At 40.6% G+C, this 18,352-nt stretch overlaps 1 protein-coding gene across 4 annotated transcripts in view; it reads left to right on the forward strand.

Moving 5' to 3' along the window:
• rbm24a (RNA binding motif protein 24a) overlaps positions 1–16,307 on the forward strand; it is a 44,437-nt gene extending 28,130 nt beyond the window's left edge. For 3 of the 4 annotated variants that reach the window (XM_073023992.1, XM_073023994.1, XM_073023993.1), the window contains exons 2-5: positions 3,121–3,338; positions 3,536–3,659; positions 3,885–3,939; positions 14,209–16,307. In XM_073023992.1, coding sequence (XP_072880093.1) covers positions 3,171–3,338; positions 3,536–3,659; positions 3,885–3,939; positions 14,209–14,545 — 684 coding nt within the window. In that variant the 5' untranslated portion in view covers positions 3,121–3,170 and the 3' untranslated portion in view covers positions 14,546–16,307. Of the gene's footprint in view, positions 1–1,883; positions 3,339–3,535; positions 3,660–3,884; positions 3,940–14,208 lie in introns of those variants that run through there. The other variant, XM_073023991.1, reaches the window with a different exon arrangement.
• The last annotated feature ends 2,045 nt before the right edge of the window (positions 16,308–18,352 follow it).

Genomic DNA, 18,352 nt, shown 5'->3' on the forward strand with positions numbered 1-18,352 from the left:
TATGGCTATCCACTGCTCCCATGGCTTCACATGACACTGACCAGTGGGCTAAGCTGGTGCTACACCTTGCCCAAGGGTTACCTGCAGGCTAGCAAAGGGAAGGCACACCTTCCACCTCCTTTGGTAGAGAGGTATCTCCACCCCGCCACATAGGGAGTACCTGATAGCACACAGAAAACCTATGCCAACCAACTGGCTGGAATTTACAAGGACATCTGCCGCCTCTCACTGCTGCAGTCAGAGGTTTCTGCCTGCTTCAAAAGGGCATCAATCAGACAAGTTCCCAAGAAAAGCAGAGTGAGCTGCCTCAAGGACTATTGCCCTGCAACAGTTTCATTTACTATGATGAACTACTTTGAAAGGCTGGTCATCGTTAGAATTAACTTCTGCCTAAGCAAGGACCTGGACCCACTGCATTTTGCCTACCATCACAATAGGCCTACAGTGGATGCAATCTCACTGGCTCTCCACTTGGCTTTGGACTGTCAGGACAATAATGATACCTACATCAGGCTGCTGTTCATTAATTACACTTCAGCATTCAATACCATCATTCTCTCAGTACCAGTCAACAAGTATCAAACCCTGGGTTCTGTATCTCCTTCTACAACTGGATCCTCACCGGGTGACCACAATCAGTGTGGGTCAGAAATAAAATCTCCTCACTACAATCAACGCACGTGCACTTCAAGGATGCATGCTTAGCCCACTGCTCTACTCGCTCTACACCCATGATGCTGGCTTGGCATAGCTTAAATGCCATCTGCAAATGCACTGATGCAATCAGCAGAATCTCAGATGGTGTCAAGGAAGTGTACAGGAGTGATTTAAACCAGCTGAGTGATGTCGCAACAACAACCTTGCACTCAGCATCAGGGAGACCAAGGAATTGATTCTGAACTTCAGGAAAGGGAAGTCGGGAGAGCACTTACCTGTCCTCATCAAGGCATCAGTAGTGGAAAGGGCGAGCAGATGTCAACACCTCTGAAGATCTGTGTTTGGGCCCAACACATTGATGCAATTATGAAGCAGCTATGCCAGCAGATATACTTCATTAGGGGTCTGAAGAGATTTGGTATGTCACCAAAGACTGTAGCATATTCTACAGATGTACCTTGGAGAGCATTGTGACTGGTTGCATCACCCTCTGGTATGGAGGCCCCAAAACACAGAATAGGAAAAGCCTGAAGAGAGTTGTAAACTCAGCCAGCTCCAACATGGGCACTAGCCTCCCCAGATTCTAGGACATCTTCACAAGGCAGCTTACAAAGGTGGCATCCATCATTAAGGACCTCATCCACCCAAGATACACCCTCTGCTCATTACTACCACGAAGGAGGAGGTACAGGAGTATGAAGGCACATATAAAGCATTTTGGGAACAGCTTCTTCCCCTCCACCATTATTCTTCTGAACAGTCCATAAACACCTCATTTTTAGCAGTTATTTATTTTTACATATTTATACTGTAGATTCTGCACTGCTGCTGCAAAACAACAAATTTCATGACAAGTGTCAGTGATAATAGAACATAGAAATCTACAGCAAATTACAGACGCTTTGGCCCACAATGTTGTGCCAACCATGTAACCTACTCTAGAAACTGCCTAGAATTTCCCTACTATGTAGCCCTTTATCTCAAAGTCTTTTAAAAGACCCTATTGTACCCACCTCCACCACTGTCGCTGGCAGTGCATTCCACCACCCTCTGACATCCTCCTTGTACCTACTTCCAAGCACTATGCCCCTCGTGTTAGCCATTTCAGCCCTGGGGAAGACGCCTCTGGTTATCCATACTATCACTCTCTCAAATAACCCTGATTCCAATTCTGGTTCGGTACTGTTGTATGCATTAATTTTCTTCTTTAAAGATAATGTCAAAACAACAAATTATAAAGCTTTTCATTGTAGACTTATGCAAGTCTAGACAAGCTGACCTGTTGTTTTCAAATTGCCCAGACAATTTTCTCCCTTTCCTTTCCGAATCTTTGGGTTCTCCTTCTGCTCAATGATTCTATTTCTAATTCACCAGCTCCACAAAGTGCCCTAAATTGTCTCTACCTCATGACTTTAATCTGGGTCAAAGTGCAGCATGGTAGCACAACAGTTAGTGCTGCTGCCTCACAGTGCCAAGGATTTGTGGAGATTCCTATGGCTGTGTAGTGTTAGGCTCTTGGCAGAAAGAATGAGAGGGTTAATGGGCATGTATGAGAAGGAATTGTAGGGATGAAGCAAAATAGAGTTAAATGAGACTGATGAGATGACTACCCTAAGGAGTAACATGGATCCGTCCTGCTGATTGGCCTCCTTTTGTGATCACCTTACTTTATGGTGCTCAGGACAATTGCACCCTTTTGTTGAAAACCCATGTTTGTTTAATAATGGGGAAGACAGATTATTTTTGACCTGTCTTCCCTCACGCATCGTATCGCTTTTTAAAAAAAAATTCACATGGTTTTCAACCCTACTCCAGTACTAAAGCAGAGGTTGCCTTGAATAATTGACTGCTCATTGCGGTAACTCATCCGTTAACTTCATTAAATTAACGCGAGGAGACCTGACTCATTTTGCGTTTCGTTTTGACTTCCTAACCCCGTTTCGCGTCACAGTTTCCAAACTGCATTCTTGCGCAACAGCATATCACATCGCACTGTTTCAAGCGACTTCCTTGCTGAACACGCTGGGTGATGGTGTCGCTGAATTATAGCCAGCAAACCCACCCCTAACAACCCAAATGCCCCTGCAGCCAGTCTGCAAGCGACCTGATCTGGGTGTTCCTGTCACGCCCCGGCCGGATGATTGACAGTTCTGGGGGTGGGCTGGCGTGACGCGAGACCCAAGTGGGAGTCGGGGCGGAGTCATCGCCGGGGGCGGGGATAAACCGAGTGAGTGGCAGGAGAAGGCCGGCCGGCCGCGGGCACTTAAAGAGCCCGGGCAGCGGGAAGAGCAGATTACAAGCGGGACAAGCGCACCCGCAAAAGTGCATTTCATCTACCTCACAGGGCGCTGGAAACTTGTTTATTTATTTATTGGGGGAAGGGAGGAGTTCTGATATAAGGCCGACGGGGGAGGTGCATTTAAATCATTTTGTTTCCTCTGCCGGCTCCTGTGCTTGTTGCAGCCCTGAAACGCGCCAGCCGCTGAATTTTTGCAGCCTGCACCGGGGGCGAGATGCACACCACTCAGAAGGACACCACTTTCACCAAGATCTTCGTCGGCGGGCTGCCCTACCACACCACCGACGCGTCGCTCCGCAAGTACTTCGAGGTCTTCGGTGACATCGAGGAAGCGGTGGTGATCACCGACCGGCAAACCGGCAAATCTCGCGGCTACGGTTTTGTAAGTACCCCAATTCAGGAGAAGGGTTTGAAGGTTAAACTGCAACAGTTAATGAACGATAGGCAGCAAGCGAGCCTTGCTTGTGAGAGCCCACATGATACTGCATTGTCTTATTGTTGCGGAGGATTCCTAGGGTGTTGTGCCTTTTTGTTTAACTGATGCTGGGTGTATCCCCGGTTCCTTTACCTTGCATTCAGGTGACCATGGCTGACCGGGCGGCGGCGGAGCGTGCATGTAAAGATCCCAATCCCATCATCGACGGCAGGAAGGCCAATGTCAACCTGGCGTACCTGGGGGCGAAACCGCGGATCATGCAGCCAGGTGAGTGGATTGGGATTAGGAGCTCGAAACTCCGCCAAAAAATGAAGAGTTTAAATCAAATTAAGTAAACGTCTTGCAAGCGTGGAATCTTACCCCCCCCCCTTTTTTTTAAATTCACGTTAGGAAATTAATCTTGGCATCGTCATGGATGATGGGGTGTTTTTATGTCAACTTTGTGCTCGCACTGTTTCCATTTTTAACGATTGAATTTGGTTGCTTTGACAGGTTTCGCTTTCGGAGTACAACAGATTCACCCCGCTTTTGTACCCAGGCCTTATGGGTAAGTGCCGTTCCTCTCCCGCTGCTCTTAATAACCGGTTTTCCGTTCCACTTAAATGCAGATTTATTTACACTTTTTAAATGTCTTTCGGCTTCACAGACTGCGGTTATTTAAACGCTGCACCTCGACTCTGTACTTAAAGTGAAAGCCAGTTAGAAAGTGATTGTTTAGCTAGCTACTATAGGATTGATAATAGTAAAACATCCTTTACCAATGACCAGCCTAAACTTTTAGCGAGTAAAGGACGAGAATCAGGTTTAATATCCCTGGGATTATGTCGTGAAATTTGTGGATCTACTGTGCAATGCAATCTCTCAACGAGTCAAGTTCTGAAAGCGATTCCGTTCACCCAGCCAATTACTGAGACACAATAGCTTGTTGGTGCTGTGCAACGGTTTTATGTACTTATTTTTAACAGGTCGACTTTACCCCCTTTTGGCTTGACTCAATTCTATGTATTTCTTTCTGATCTGACAGGGATCGTTTACAATTAAGATAACATGATGATGAGAGAAGGATTTGATGATATGAGGTGGAATAGTTACCGAATGAGCAGATCTTAAACTGTAACCAGTAGACTCAAACAAGCTAAAAATGGTGATTAACTGTTGCATGTATGTTATTTCTTAAAGTGTAATAGAGCTGCGTGTGCTTTTTTTTACTTTTAATGAAGTGGTGTTTAGAGCTAAACGAGTAAATTGCGTGCTTTTTTTTTAATGAAGAGAGCTGTAGTGAGGACTTTTCTGGAGTTTTCTTTGTTCAAGAGTGTTGATTTGTTTTGCCATTGTGAGCAAGAGGTCCCACTTTATTTTGCTTTGTTGCTGTAGCCTGATTTCCAGTTAACAATTCAGTTTCTGGGTTGTAGTGAGTGCTAAATCTTGTGTGACTTTATTTTTTTGATTACCAAATCCACTCTTTGCGTGCATGTTGCAATGTTTTTTTTAATTTATCTTGGTTTGATTGTTTTTTTATTTTGTTAACACAAGTGCTTTCATTGTATGTTCTTGGACACAGCAATTGATAATTATTCACAACATCATAATTAAGCATGATTTCCAAGTGCTACATTTCCTAAGGACATTTTGTATGTTGGGTCCATCTAATTCTAGGCCAGGTACCGTATCTCATCGTAGTAAAAATAAGTGTCTCTATACATAGCACTACACACACAATGCTGAAGGAACTCAGCAGACCAGGCAGCATCTATGGAAAAGAGCACAAGTCAATGTTTCAGGCCAAAACCCTTCAGCAGAGCATAGCACTTCTGTGTTTACCCAATTGTATTTGATCCTTTTAAAAGTTATAAAATAAATTATTTTAACGCCAAAATCTTTACATTTGTACTTGAAACAGTATGTGGAAGCATTCCCCGCATATTGTCATTCAAATAAATTTAGAGTTTAGAATCTGTGCAAAAAAGAATATTTTCTTTTTACTGGTGTTTTTTTTTGGTTAACTGCCATACTTTGTCTAAAATGATTTTAGCAATGGCCGAAAATAAGAAAAGAGCAACTGCAAACCATATAATAAAAAAGTTATTCATAAGGTGTGTACTTAAGAAAAGTGTGCACACAATCTGAGTCTGCTAATCTGCTTTTCTCCCCATGAATAAATGATGCTGTATAACAATAGGTTCAGTAAATAATGAATGACTAGAGCAATGATGCAGGTGGAAATTACCGAGTGGCTTTAACTTTTAAAAGGTGGTGTGGCTATTTCATTATATGGTGTAATCTGAAGGTCTCATCTATTTTTTATAAGTGGAGCTCTAATTTAACACTCAAGCTCTTTTACATCAGTCCACCTGTCCAAATCCATCTAACTTGCAACAATTATTTGATTAATGTACTCAATGTCCATTTATTCAGATTACTTCAAAATCTTTCTTTCCTTCCTAATAGTAATTTGGTGAGGCCAGATCTAATTGGACTATTATTATTGACATCGTATTGCAGTTGGTCTGCTTAAAAAATGTTAATTCTGCACGTTCGCTATGTGGGTTACATAAGGAATGTTTTCCCATTTTACCTTATACAGATATTCCTCCTCTTTTGATAGATCCCTTAAGCAGAAAATTAAAAATAGAGTAGGGAGTCATACTGCAGCCTGCCTTGTCAGTCAGCGAGTGTGAAATGGCACAGGCTGGGGAGTGTGCTAAGAGTTCCCTTGAGTTTAAAAGAGAATGACCCTCAGTAGCTCAGGTTTCACATTCCAGCACCTGTTCCGTTTTCAGTGGGTTTCAAGCAAAAGTCCAACAACTTTCACCTCTGCCCCAACAGTGTCTGATGAAGGGCTGACATTTATGCACCTAACACAATAGCAATGAGTACCAAAAATTTTGGCCAGTGTTAGTTTGTACATAGTATAAAATAACACTGAATCCAGTTGGGAGAGGTGGGGGTAGGTATCATTTATGATACTAAAGCTCAATGTAAATTTATTATCAAAGTGCATAAATGTCACCATATACAACCCCCTGAGAATCATTTTCTTGTGGGTGTTCATAGTGAATACAAATAAACAAAAAGAAACAACAGGTTTACTGTGATGAAACCAGAAATAAGACACTGTTAGTATCGGGAAATGGACAGTGGTGGGGGGTTTTATTTTCCTTTCAAATAGAAGATTAAATGTTTACTTTTTACATTAGATTGTTGTAGAGAGTATAAATCTAAGGACAATTATTATAAGAGTTGCAAATAAGTTCATAAGATGTTAAAGGGAGACTATTTCTCTCAATGGTGAGAATTTGAAATTTGCCAGCAATTGCAATGTATGAGGCACTGGTAAATCTTGGGGTAATCTGGATAAAAGTATGGGGGGGAAAAAAAGCAGGAATATAGGGATATGTTGATAGTTTGATTATGGACTAGAAAGAGAGTGGCATGGAACATAATAGAGCCAAGTAATCTGCATGTAGTCTACATTAATGTTTATGCTCATGAAATATCACGGGTTCTTATCAGCGTGCCTTAATTACCACTTGGTCAATGTAACTTAAAAAATTCTCACAAGTTCTGAAATGGGAGTTTATAATTTTCATCTGTCATGGAGTATTAAATGCCAAAAAATGTAAACCCTATCCCAGCTGGTGGCATAGTGTCATCTGCACCAGACTTTACAGCAAATGGCCCGGCTTTGAATCTGGTCAGCTCCCTGCATGCTTTCCGTCCATGATGGGTTGAGCCTCAAGCTAGCAATTCGGCCTCAATTTAAAAAGAAACAGGCAAATGCTAAAGAAATGGCAAGGTTAGCTTGATGTGCCACAAGGCGCAGAGAAGGGCCACAATATAAACCTGGCAGGAAGGACTGAGCTAATGTACAGGGCCTTATTTGTAATTACTACAGAACATGTTTAAAATGTCAGTTTGCACTAGGGAATGCTAACAGCATTTTATCTACATCTCACAGCAAGTTACTTTTTTTTTTGCAGTAAGTATTTACTTAACTACTCATTGACTCTTTTGTTTCTGTTGTGCTCCATGAATGGTATGTTTTGCTGCTCTAGCAAGATGGCATATTAGATGGGTGACTAAGTCTTTTCTATTGTGTGGGGACGATCTAGGGTAGTGTAACTTAATTCTCAACCTCATGATTGGTATACCTTAACTCAGGGAATCCTCTTTCAGTTAACTTTTGCAGTGTTTGGGTGATCTCATAGATCAGATTGTATTAAAGTTAGGAAATCTCGATAAGAGTGCATCATGTAACGGAGGCCGTTAGCCTAGCCACTGTTGAACTCCACTTAAACCCCAATAGTACCTGCTTCACTGAAGCTAGGCCAAGTGGAGTTGGGAAGCAAGGACAGAATGCTGACAACCTGGTTATGAAACAAAGCATACAGGTTTAATTAGTTACTCAAAGTTAATGTCATATGCACAAGTGCAATGGAAGTTTTGCTTGCAGCAGCACCACATTTTACAAGAAACATTCTTAAGAAATTATACACAATTTAACAAGTTTATAAAAAAACTCAATTAGAACAAAAAAAAACTCCAGTTCACTTTGCAAACACGTGGAAATCTGCAGATGCTGGAAATTAAAGCAACACACAAACAAAATGCTGGTGGAATGCAGCAGGCCAGGCAGCATCTCTAGGAAGAAGTACAGTCCATGTTTCGGGCCAAGACCCTTCATCAAGACTAACTGAAAGAAAAGATAGTAAGAGATTTGAAAGTAGGAGGGGGAGGGGGAAATGCGAAATGATAGGAGAAGACCAGAGGGGGTGGGGTGAAGCTAGGAGTTGGAAAGTTGATTGGCAAAAGGGATACAGAACTGGAGAGGGAGAGGATCATGGGACGGGAGGCCTAGGGAGAAAGAAAGGGGGAGGGGAGCACCAGAGGGAGATGGAGAACAGGCAGAGTTCACTTTGACCATTTTGATTACTTCGTATCATAGTGTTGCAAAACTGGAGTGATTTAAGGTTATGCAGGTGGGGAATCTTCATTTAGATGTCATGTTCTAGAGGCAGTACCTCCTGTAGGTACTGCGTGGTGGGGAGGGATGTGCCCATAATGTATTAGGCAGAGTCCAAAAAATGGTAGAAAACGGCCATCCATAAGGAATGACCCTGATACCACAATTCTTGGCTGCATATATAATCAATTTGAACTTGAGAGTTGATTTTGTGCTGTTGACGCAGAGCAGAATGGTGACAGGATATTGGAAAGTATCAATAAATGCAGATAGGAAAGGCAACTTAACATCAATATAGCTGTATAAGTTGTTGGTGATGTTGTACTTGAAGTGCTGTGTATAGTTTTGGTTATTTGCTATTGGAAAGATGTGATTAAATTGAAAAGCGTGCAGAAAATATTTACAAAGATGTTGCTAGGATTAGAGTTGTAAGGAGAGGTTGGCCAGGCTAGTCCTTTATTCCATGTAATAAAGGTGAATGAGGGGGTGACCCTGTAGAAATATTTCAATGAAAATTTTCTCCAGAGTACAGAAGACTGAGGGGTAACCTTCCTTTAAAAGTAGGAAAGGTTTAAATAGATTCTATGTTCTACTTGTGGGCTAGATCTGAAGAGAATTATGAATTACCTAATAAATCTGAAGGAGAATTCAAAGCAAAGCTATTTATCCAGCATATAAAATGTAGGTTTTGCCACCATAAGGAGTGACTAATTGAATAGCTTAAGAGGTATTAAAAGGAAAGTGAGGCAAGCTGACAAAGAGAAAGGAAAACATGGTAGCACTGACAAAAGGTTTATGCGATAGATGCCTTTTTTGGTTCTTATGATTGCATGACGAAATGGATTTGCCCATACGTACTTCAAGGTTCACCTTGGAATTTCTGGCGAGGGCGTCCACGGTTGCTGTGACTCAGAGAGAACAACTGCAGAGGCTTCCCTCCTGTGCTCAGAAATTGCCAGGTGTACTGCTTGTTGTGAATAAATACATTGATGTAGAGATGAATGTGAATGAGGTACATTGTTAATGTGGCATTAATTGTGTTTTTACAGTATCTGAAGTAAGACATTTAATATGTCTACCAGTTCTTTGAGGTGTCATGTTTACTAAATTAAAAGTTTGTTGATGAAGTGCTTTGAGAGGCTGGTAATGTATAAAGTCCCACCTTTCAGCTACATTGGACCCTTTCCAGTTCACCTTATACTCAAACTGCTCCACTGCTGATGCCATAGCCTCGGTCCTCACTCCCTCCTGTCCCACCAAGAAAGTGATGCCTCGCATGCCAGAATGTTGTATACCTCAACTCAGCATTCAACACGAATATTCCTCAGAAGCTGGTGGCTAAACTGTCCTCGTTGGAACTCAATACCCCTTTCTATAACTGGATCTTGACAGAAAGACCCCAGTCTATTCAAGTTGGCAGCAACATCTCAAGCTCCATCACACTGAGCACTGGTGCCCTCCCAGGTCTGTGCTCAGCCCACTGCTGACTCACGGCTGCACTGCCAGGTTCAGCTAAAAAACTGCATGATACTACATCAGCAACAGTGAGTCGGCAAACAGAGGAGGAAGTGAGCCTGAACATGGACAAGACAAAAGAGATGATTGTGGACTTCAGGAAGGCACAGGTTGACCACTCTGCTGTGGAGAGGGTGAACAGCACAAAGCTCCTTAGTGTGCACATAATGTGCAATCTAACCTGGAAGAACAAAACCTCCTCACTAGTCAAGAAGGCACAGCGGCTTATACACTTTTTGAGAAGATTGAGGGTACAAGGCACCCCGTCCCCATTCTAACAACTTTCTACAGGATACCATCAAGAGTGTATGTGTGTCTCATTGTGTGGTATGGAAGCTGCAAGACCCTAAAGAAGACAGTAAAAACCTGGACCATTGTAGACAAAGAGCTAGAGCATTGTTGAGGATCCCTACCACCCATCCCACAATCTCTTTGACGCACTACCATCAGGAAGAAGGTCCTGGAGCATCAGGATTAGAACTGCCAGACTGGGTAACAGCTGCTTTCCTCAGGCTGTGCGACTAATGCCACCACCGAGGTCTCGTCGCTAGGACAGCGAGCTGTTTACTGTTTGTTTGTGCTGCACACTACTTGCATTTTGAATTGTATTTTATTAACTTGTAGTAATATTTTGGTTTGTGTAATGTGTTTTGTGGGTATGCCATTTTGTGTGTGTTATACAGTCAGATGGCAATAAACTTGAACTTAAAACATTAAATTCTTTGTACTTAAACTTTTTTTTCCACTATGTCTAGTGAAGTAGACTGTATTAAGGAGGGAACTGCAAAGCTCTGTGGCCTATGGAACTGAAGGTAACAAAGTTGAAGCAATGGAAATCAAGGCTCTGCATATCACCATTCATTAAATTCTGATGTGACTTTTAGAGGTGTTGGTATGTTGTAAATTTTTTTTTTTTAACCGGAAGGAGCCACCATAGGTGATTAAGAATCAGGGTGGCAGCTGAAGACAAATTTATCTACATTTGGTCCAAGTTAAGAACTTCAAGTTTAAGTTCTTCCATAGGATATCAGCTTCCCCTTTCACATTATAGGACCTGCAATGTGAGCCTGTTATCTCTTTGTAGGGCCAGAATATCTTAAAATACAACATTAGCTATTTTGAGTCTTTTCAACTTGTATGTGAGAAGTTTTGAAATGTATGATGCCTTTTATTTTGAAAACCATTCTGCCTCATTTTGTTTACTCGTAATGAGCTTGCTGTTGCTTAAAGCAGTCGTCGGGTTTTAGTTAGTTGGTGAAGAATTGCTTTAATGATCTAGCAGAATTCCAGTTTGTCCATGTGTTGAACTGCCATCATCTATATTTGTTGGGAGATTATTGAACCAAGCTGAAAGAGTAAGTTGCTGAAGCTGTATTCTAGTCAAACACTAAATGTATGACAGTAAATTTATAATAACTTTATAATCATAGTAATATCTGACATTGGTGTTTATAAAGGAATGTAAGTGACAGTTTGATTCCAACCTTGACATTATTTGAATGCGGCTACTGTCATTCAATCTCTCTCTACTGCCCATTATGCTACCGGCATTTAGGGCTGCAATGAAGGTCCTGCATCTCTGACGGTTTTCTGGGCTCCCTTCACTGTGACAGTAGCCCGTGTCAGTCATGCAAGCTCCAAGTGGAGATTCAACAATATTGTTGCACTCAAATGTAGAAGGATTCTTCATTGTTGTTTCCATAACAATTTTCTTTTACCAGTCAGGGTTGTTAGCTCTGAGCTGAACCCCAAAACTTGGTCTGGTCTCTAGCTTTTGACCTGTTTGGCATGGATGACCCTACTAAGAACCAAAGCACAAGGCTGAGACTCCAGATAACAACATTCTCTGGGTCATTGAGGCATGCAAGCCTCCAAACCCTGTGACAAGGTTGTGGTCCTCTTGGAGGTGTCAGTAGCATATTGCATATTACTGGACTATTTTGTTTGGAAGAAGGAGGAAGATAAAAGCTGTCTTGTGTTACAGAGCCTCTTTTGATTGGCTTATAAAATAGTCAGGCTAGAATGCTCTTGTTATTTGATCAAGGATCGTAGGAAAGGCAGCAGTGATCAGCAAAGAGCATTTTTTTTTAAACAACTGTTTACATCCAGTAGATTCTGATGAATCTTTGAACTTTTTTATTTTGTGGTAACAACACCAAAGAAATTGTACTTTGTTATTCAAAATGTGCTTTTTGCATGAAATCAAAAGACATAACTTTACAGTAACATCAGTGTATGTACAGCATATGAAGAGGATGATTCTGGTCTCTCTCTCTCAAGTGTGTTCATCAGACTTTGATTCTAATTTGGGTTCTAGTGTTCCATACGGAAGTCTTCATGACAGAGTTCAATCATCATAAATGTGGATCAGATGAAAAAGGAAAATATTTTTTTTTCATTCTCATTCAGTATTTTTGGCAGTTAACAGGCATGCAGTTTCCAGAGGCTTAGTGGTTAAGTGTTAGTTAGCAATACACTTCAGTGAAGCTATGATCATGGGTACTATAGCAACCTATATTAAGATGAGAATGTTATTGTGCTTTTTGGCTGCCACTGCGCATTGTTAGGAAAGGTGTTTTTGGAAAAAATGAAAACAAATAGATATTCAATAATAAATTCTTGCTGCTTATTAATTTGTCAAGGATTAGAAAGTGCCTTAGACTTCTAGGCTAAAGGCAATTGATATGATTGGCTGCTAATAGCTTCTCAGCATCTTCTGTTCATCTGAGTATTCTGAGTATGTTCCTTTCATATAGGCAACTTACAGAATTTTATTACACATGGAATAATACAAATTATTTCTAGAAGAGAAAATTTCATTGTCCTTTGAAACTGGAAAAGTAAATGCCTTTGTGCCTCTGACAACACCTGTGTTAAAATGGTCTTGCCAGCCAATTGCTAATGATCTTTACAGTTACATTTAGAACTAAAATAAATTTGCCACTCATGAATAAAACAGGGCTGCAAGCCAATGCGATTGAAAGAAGTTGCCATAGGGTTTGTAACATATCACCTAATGTAAAATAAGCTTGTAGTCATGGCCAACCAGGTGCTTTCTGACTAAATGAGTGAACTTCAAAGTTCAGTAGTTCATGCTCACAACTAAATGATAGAGATTGGTTACTGCTGAACTATTACGATCACCTTCTGCACTGGACCTTAGGATGTACATATACATTGCACTGGTTGGAGTATGGAGTTCATAGAGCCATTTGAACTCCTTTCTGAGTACCTCATGGATCAGAGCAACTTGAAGATGCACATACAATATATTTTCAGGGATAGGTGACTGGCATCATCTTTCTGTAAACAATTGTATAATCATCCTGTCATCTCTGCAGTCAAGTTTTTCTCTCTCTCTCTCTCACCGTGACATGTTTTCTTTTCATCCTCCAATCTCTTGTCTTTTCGTGTCTTTTTTTTCTTTTGCGTGTCATTAGGTGGATCGTTGCAGCTGTCTGATGGGGTCCATGTCCTTAAAAGTTTTCGCTTTGCCCAAGGACTTCCTGTGACCTTTTCCTAGAATGTAATGCACACGTACTGGGGTTCAGTGCTGTGTTTTCCCCCCCCCCCCCCCCAGTAGTGTCTGTTGCTCCCTAATGGAGCCTCATTGGTAAAAAGTGAGAGCCTCAGTAGGTTTCATGTGTAGAGTGATCTTGCCGTGTGACCATTTGTTTATCACTTTGTGGCCTTTTGTTTTGTATCTTTTCGTAATTTTTTTTGTTTTACTTTTTGCCTGTGTTTTTAATTAGGGTGATGGGGCTGTGGATCTGTGATATGATATGATATTAATGAGTGCTGAGACCTGCATAGCATCACATAGGGTTGCCATGATATTTTTATAACTAATAAGCCAAAAATGCCAAGAGAAGTTTATTAATGTTGCAGTGAACTACTGTCAAATAAATTATTTGAAAGAATATTGAATTTTCAGAAATTGTTCCAAAACCTGTTGGGAATATGCAAGCTGCAGAATGTTAATAATTTCCAGGGTGGTAACTTTTGTTCTTCGTTTGTGCTGCTAGAATTAGTTCCCGTTCTCTTTATAATTACCCATTTCATTTGTTAGTAAAATACTAAATACCAATATTGGTCACTTATACAAGTGTTTCAATTTTCTGATCATATTGTATTGTAAATAGTGGGCCAAACATTTCCATAACCTCTTGCACCCATTCAAAGGTTAGCAGGAGATAATTATGCTTTCTCTTATTATGGCAACCCTATATGCACAATAACATTTAGAATCCTTTTCTTAAAAAGAAGCAGTGTGGACAAATGAAGCTGTAAGAGGTGCTGGCTGTTTCCTCACTGGTGTTTCTCTTCCTTATCCCACAGGATTCCTGCTCACTATGTCTATCCACAGACCTTTATGCAACCCGGAGTCGTCATCCCACATGTCCAACCTGCAGCTGCTGCGTCTCCTTACATCGACTACACGGGGACTGCGTACGCGCAGTACTCTGCAGCTGCGGCTGCAGCTGCTGCATACGAGCAGTATCCGTATGCTGCCTCCCCCGCTGCTGCAGCAGCGGCCGCCGGTTACGTCACTGCCGCTGGGTACAGTTACGCGGTGCAGCAGCCCGTGCCGAGTGCAGCCCCAGGGGCGGCTGCTGCCGCTGCAGCCTTCAGCCAATACCAGCCCCAGCAGCTGCAGACAGACCGCATGCAATAACAATGGGACACTTTTGAAAACAAAACCTAAAAGTGCGCACTACTTCTAGAATCTGGAGAGCCACCATATATTCCATAACTCCCCAGCCAGTTACAATTACAGCAACAGAGATAATGGACATGGGGATGGGGGTTAACAAAGTATTCTACTTTCTGATAAGAGAAAAATATTTTTCCAGCTTTTGATTACTGTGAACAATTGTGCTATATATTGTCATATTAGAGAAGATGGAACAGCAGAAAAAAATGTTTTTTGTGTTTACGATCAAGAAAATCTTTTAAGAATCAAGTCCAAAGCTTTCAACCAGTCTGCAACTTAACATGCATTAACAATGGGACATAACATAGTATAATTGCTTTGTGAACACTGTTTCTTCATCAGGGAAATCGCTGCAATACTTCCAGCCTGTACCAATTGCAGGAGCTGCATGCAATAACACTGCGACATGCAATAATAATAATTTAAAAACATGAAATGTGCACATCAGGGGGTTAGTGAGATACAGAGACAATTCTTCACTATGGTAATGACTACAGTTTGAATTTTAAAGCACTGAATGTCATTCACTTTTTTAAAAAAAAAAAAAACTCTGACCTATGCAACGTATTTGGGATATCTGAAGTCTCTCTCGGGCATCGAACAATCAAAGCGTATGACCATGTGGCGTGATCGACGGGCACCTAAGTTATTTATTTCTTTTTATTCATTGTTCCCTGATATGCATGAATGGAACTCTGAGCAGGTGATCTGGATTTAATGCACAGAGCAGCTGTGCGGACAATCAATAAGGCAGACAGTTCTGGAAATACACATCACTCGTGCGTGTTTGATGACCTGTCACATTTTAATCTCTCCCGTCCTGTTACACTTCTCGGGAAACTTTAACCGCTGCTGTCAGCACATCGGATTCTGAAATTGGATCAGCTCCTGACAATGACAGTCTCTTCTTTCTATTTTATTGCATCTGTCCGTGGTCATTGATTGAAAAAATGAAAGAAAATTGTGGATTTGAAGTCATTGGTTGAAACTGTGCCTTAGAAAATTATTATAAACCTATTTTAAAATTATTTATTGTAAATGTTTTTACAATCCTGCGCACTATAGAAGGGAAAATAAGTGCGAAACTATGTATGTATTCAGCTCATTGCAGATAAATTATTAAATAGGTATTAGTTTATATTGTTAAACTATATCAACCTTCAAAATGTTGACTCCAGTTTATTTAAAATATTTCTATGACGCACTATTCGGTGGTATTATCTTGACAGTTGTCAATTTTAGGATATTAAATTAATATTTACTCTGAAGTGTTTCTTTCTAATGTTATTAGCTGCACACATACAGACCTCTGATAATAGAAACATTTAACTTTTTGAAGTATTTCAAACTGTTACTCAGCTTTGTGGATAGTTTTAACTGCCTCTGTTGCCTGTTTCTAATTCTCAGTTGCTTTGCTGACTTAAATATTTCTATTCTTACATGTGCTGCAAATGGATCATTTTTCTAAATTTTGATTTTTTTATATATATACTTGGGGGGGGGGAGAAAGATAATCTAAGATTTTCTTACAAGGGGGAAAAAAGGCAAGGATTTTGAAGACCTTTTTTCATGTTGCTAAACTATAGTATTCTTCAAATCTTAATCTTCGTAACACTATTACTATCATGTTTCTGTAACGGTGTAAACTGCTTTATAATATATCAATATTCTCCTCTACTAAATATGTTCAAAATAAAAAAAAATTAAAAGTTGGATGACATTCTATTTGTTTTACTGGTAACTTTTATATCAGTTGTTTTGTTTTGAATATTCAATTCCTTTGATCATTGTGTGGATGAGGTAAAAAGTGACAACTGACCTTCAGAAGACAAGAGAAATGTGAAGGAAATAATACTGGCTTTGATTCAATTGCTATTTTAAATCTTTCATTTCTACTGGGTTCTGTGGAAGTTAATAGAGGGGGGTTAATGGATGACTGCATTAGTTTTACCTGATTACCCAGTTAAAATTACCATCACAAGCTAGTATTTAGTAATTCCAGAAATAGAAGCAAGCTACTAAAATCATAAGCCTAAGTTCAATGTATGGGCAGGGAAAAATCCTCTGAACACCTTGATAATTGAACCTATACATTCAGCAAAAAAGCAACCAACTTGTATTTGTATAGCCCTATAGATAGTGAAACGTACAAGCATCATTAGCTGTCACATTTCCTATTTCACAATCCACACACAGCAATACAACACAAAAAAAAAAAGAAAACTTAAGTACAGACCAGGACAACTTTAACAGAGTATTATCATGGTATCTCACACACATATCCAACAGGGCAAACTGGACCTTGGCTTAGTCTCCCATAGCTACCATGTTTGACAATGCAGCGCTCACTCAATTTTACACCAAATTTTCATGTCTTAATATCAATGGCCAAATATGTTTTCATCACTTTGTTTTATTCGTTTCAATGATTACCCTTAAAGCAAAAGAGTTCAGTTATGTTGAAGTTGCAAGGGAAAGAATCCCATATTCTATTTCGTTTCATCAGTTCTTAACTACTAGGATGCCATGACCAAAGCTGAAGTATAAGGAAGGATTTGGCCTCTGTTTCAAGACATTTTTGATGCCAGAGCAAGTGCAATCCCAAGTAAGCCTGCTCTAGAGGCAGTAGTAAACCCAAATCTAGGGAAATGTCATTATATTAAACATAAAAACATGTATATTTTGGATTGTTAAGATTTTTGGGTATTGAAAAAAGATGTTTCAAAAGTTGTGGGCAGTTCTAGAAGCTTTAAGGAGTATTTTCACTAATATCTGTACTGTATAATCTACAGCATATATGTCAAACTCAAGGCCCGCGGAATTATCTTTGGCCCGCGAGATTATATCTAATTACTATTAAAGCTGGCCCCAGTAATCGAAGCGCCTATGGCGTATGATATGGCTAATGCTGAGTTTATTCAGACCAGGTTTTCAGGGTTTTTAGTGTTTATTCGGCAGTCTTGCTTGGCAGTCTTCTTCATAAGAAACGGAATTTGTAAAGTGAAACACTTTGTAGTTATAGCAGAGACTAAGACACATGAGAGCTGGCTAAAAAAATGGAGGCAACGAAAGCTGCGTTCGCACGCGTCCCGACTGATCCGGCCCACATGAAGCTGCATTTTGCTCAATCCGGCCCGTGACCTAAAATGAGTTTGACACCCCTGCATTGTTTCTTTTTAATATTAGAAGAGGAAAATTATTATTGTAATAATGCTTCTTGTACCCAAGTCTCTGGAATACAAACAGCCATCCAGCATAATGTGGTGTACACACACAAAATGCTTGAGGAACTCAGCAGGCCAGGCAGCATCTACGGGGGGAAAAAGGTCAGTCAATGAAATGTCAACTGTACTTTTCCCCTATAGATGCTACCTGGCCTGCTGAGTTCCTCCAGCATTTTGTGTGTGTGCTCGCATTTCCAGCATCTGTGGATTCTCTTTGGTTTGTAATGTGGAGTGCTCTCAGTTGCCCTCTGTTAAGGAGCACTGTCCCTAAGTAGTTATTTGCTGAATTGTTTCTAAGTGATGGAGCTTATCAGGTGTGGGTGGCAGCTCAGCTAGAAGAGTTCAAACTCCCATCTCAAAGCTCTGCTGCCTCGTGAGGAAAGCTGTAGAAGTAAACTCCGAAGAACAGTCCTACACTGAGTTCAACGCTGACTAGCAACTCTTCTTGGTGCCAAACCGTATCAGTCACTGCTGTTGATCAGCTGCATGGAGAGGGGGAGTCTGCTGCATGGTTAACAGCTTGCTCTCCGTATCTTACTGTCCC

This window comes from Hemitrygon akajei, chromosome 20, assembly GCF_048418815.1.
Source record: "Hemitrygon akajei chromosome 20, sHemAka1.3, whole genome shotgun sequence".
NCBI lineage: Eukaryota > Metazoa > Chordata > Chondrichthyes > Myliobatiformes > Dasyatidae > Hemitrygon > Hemitrygon akajei.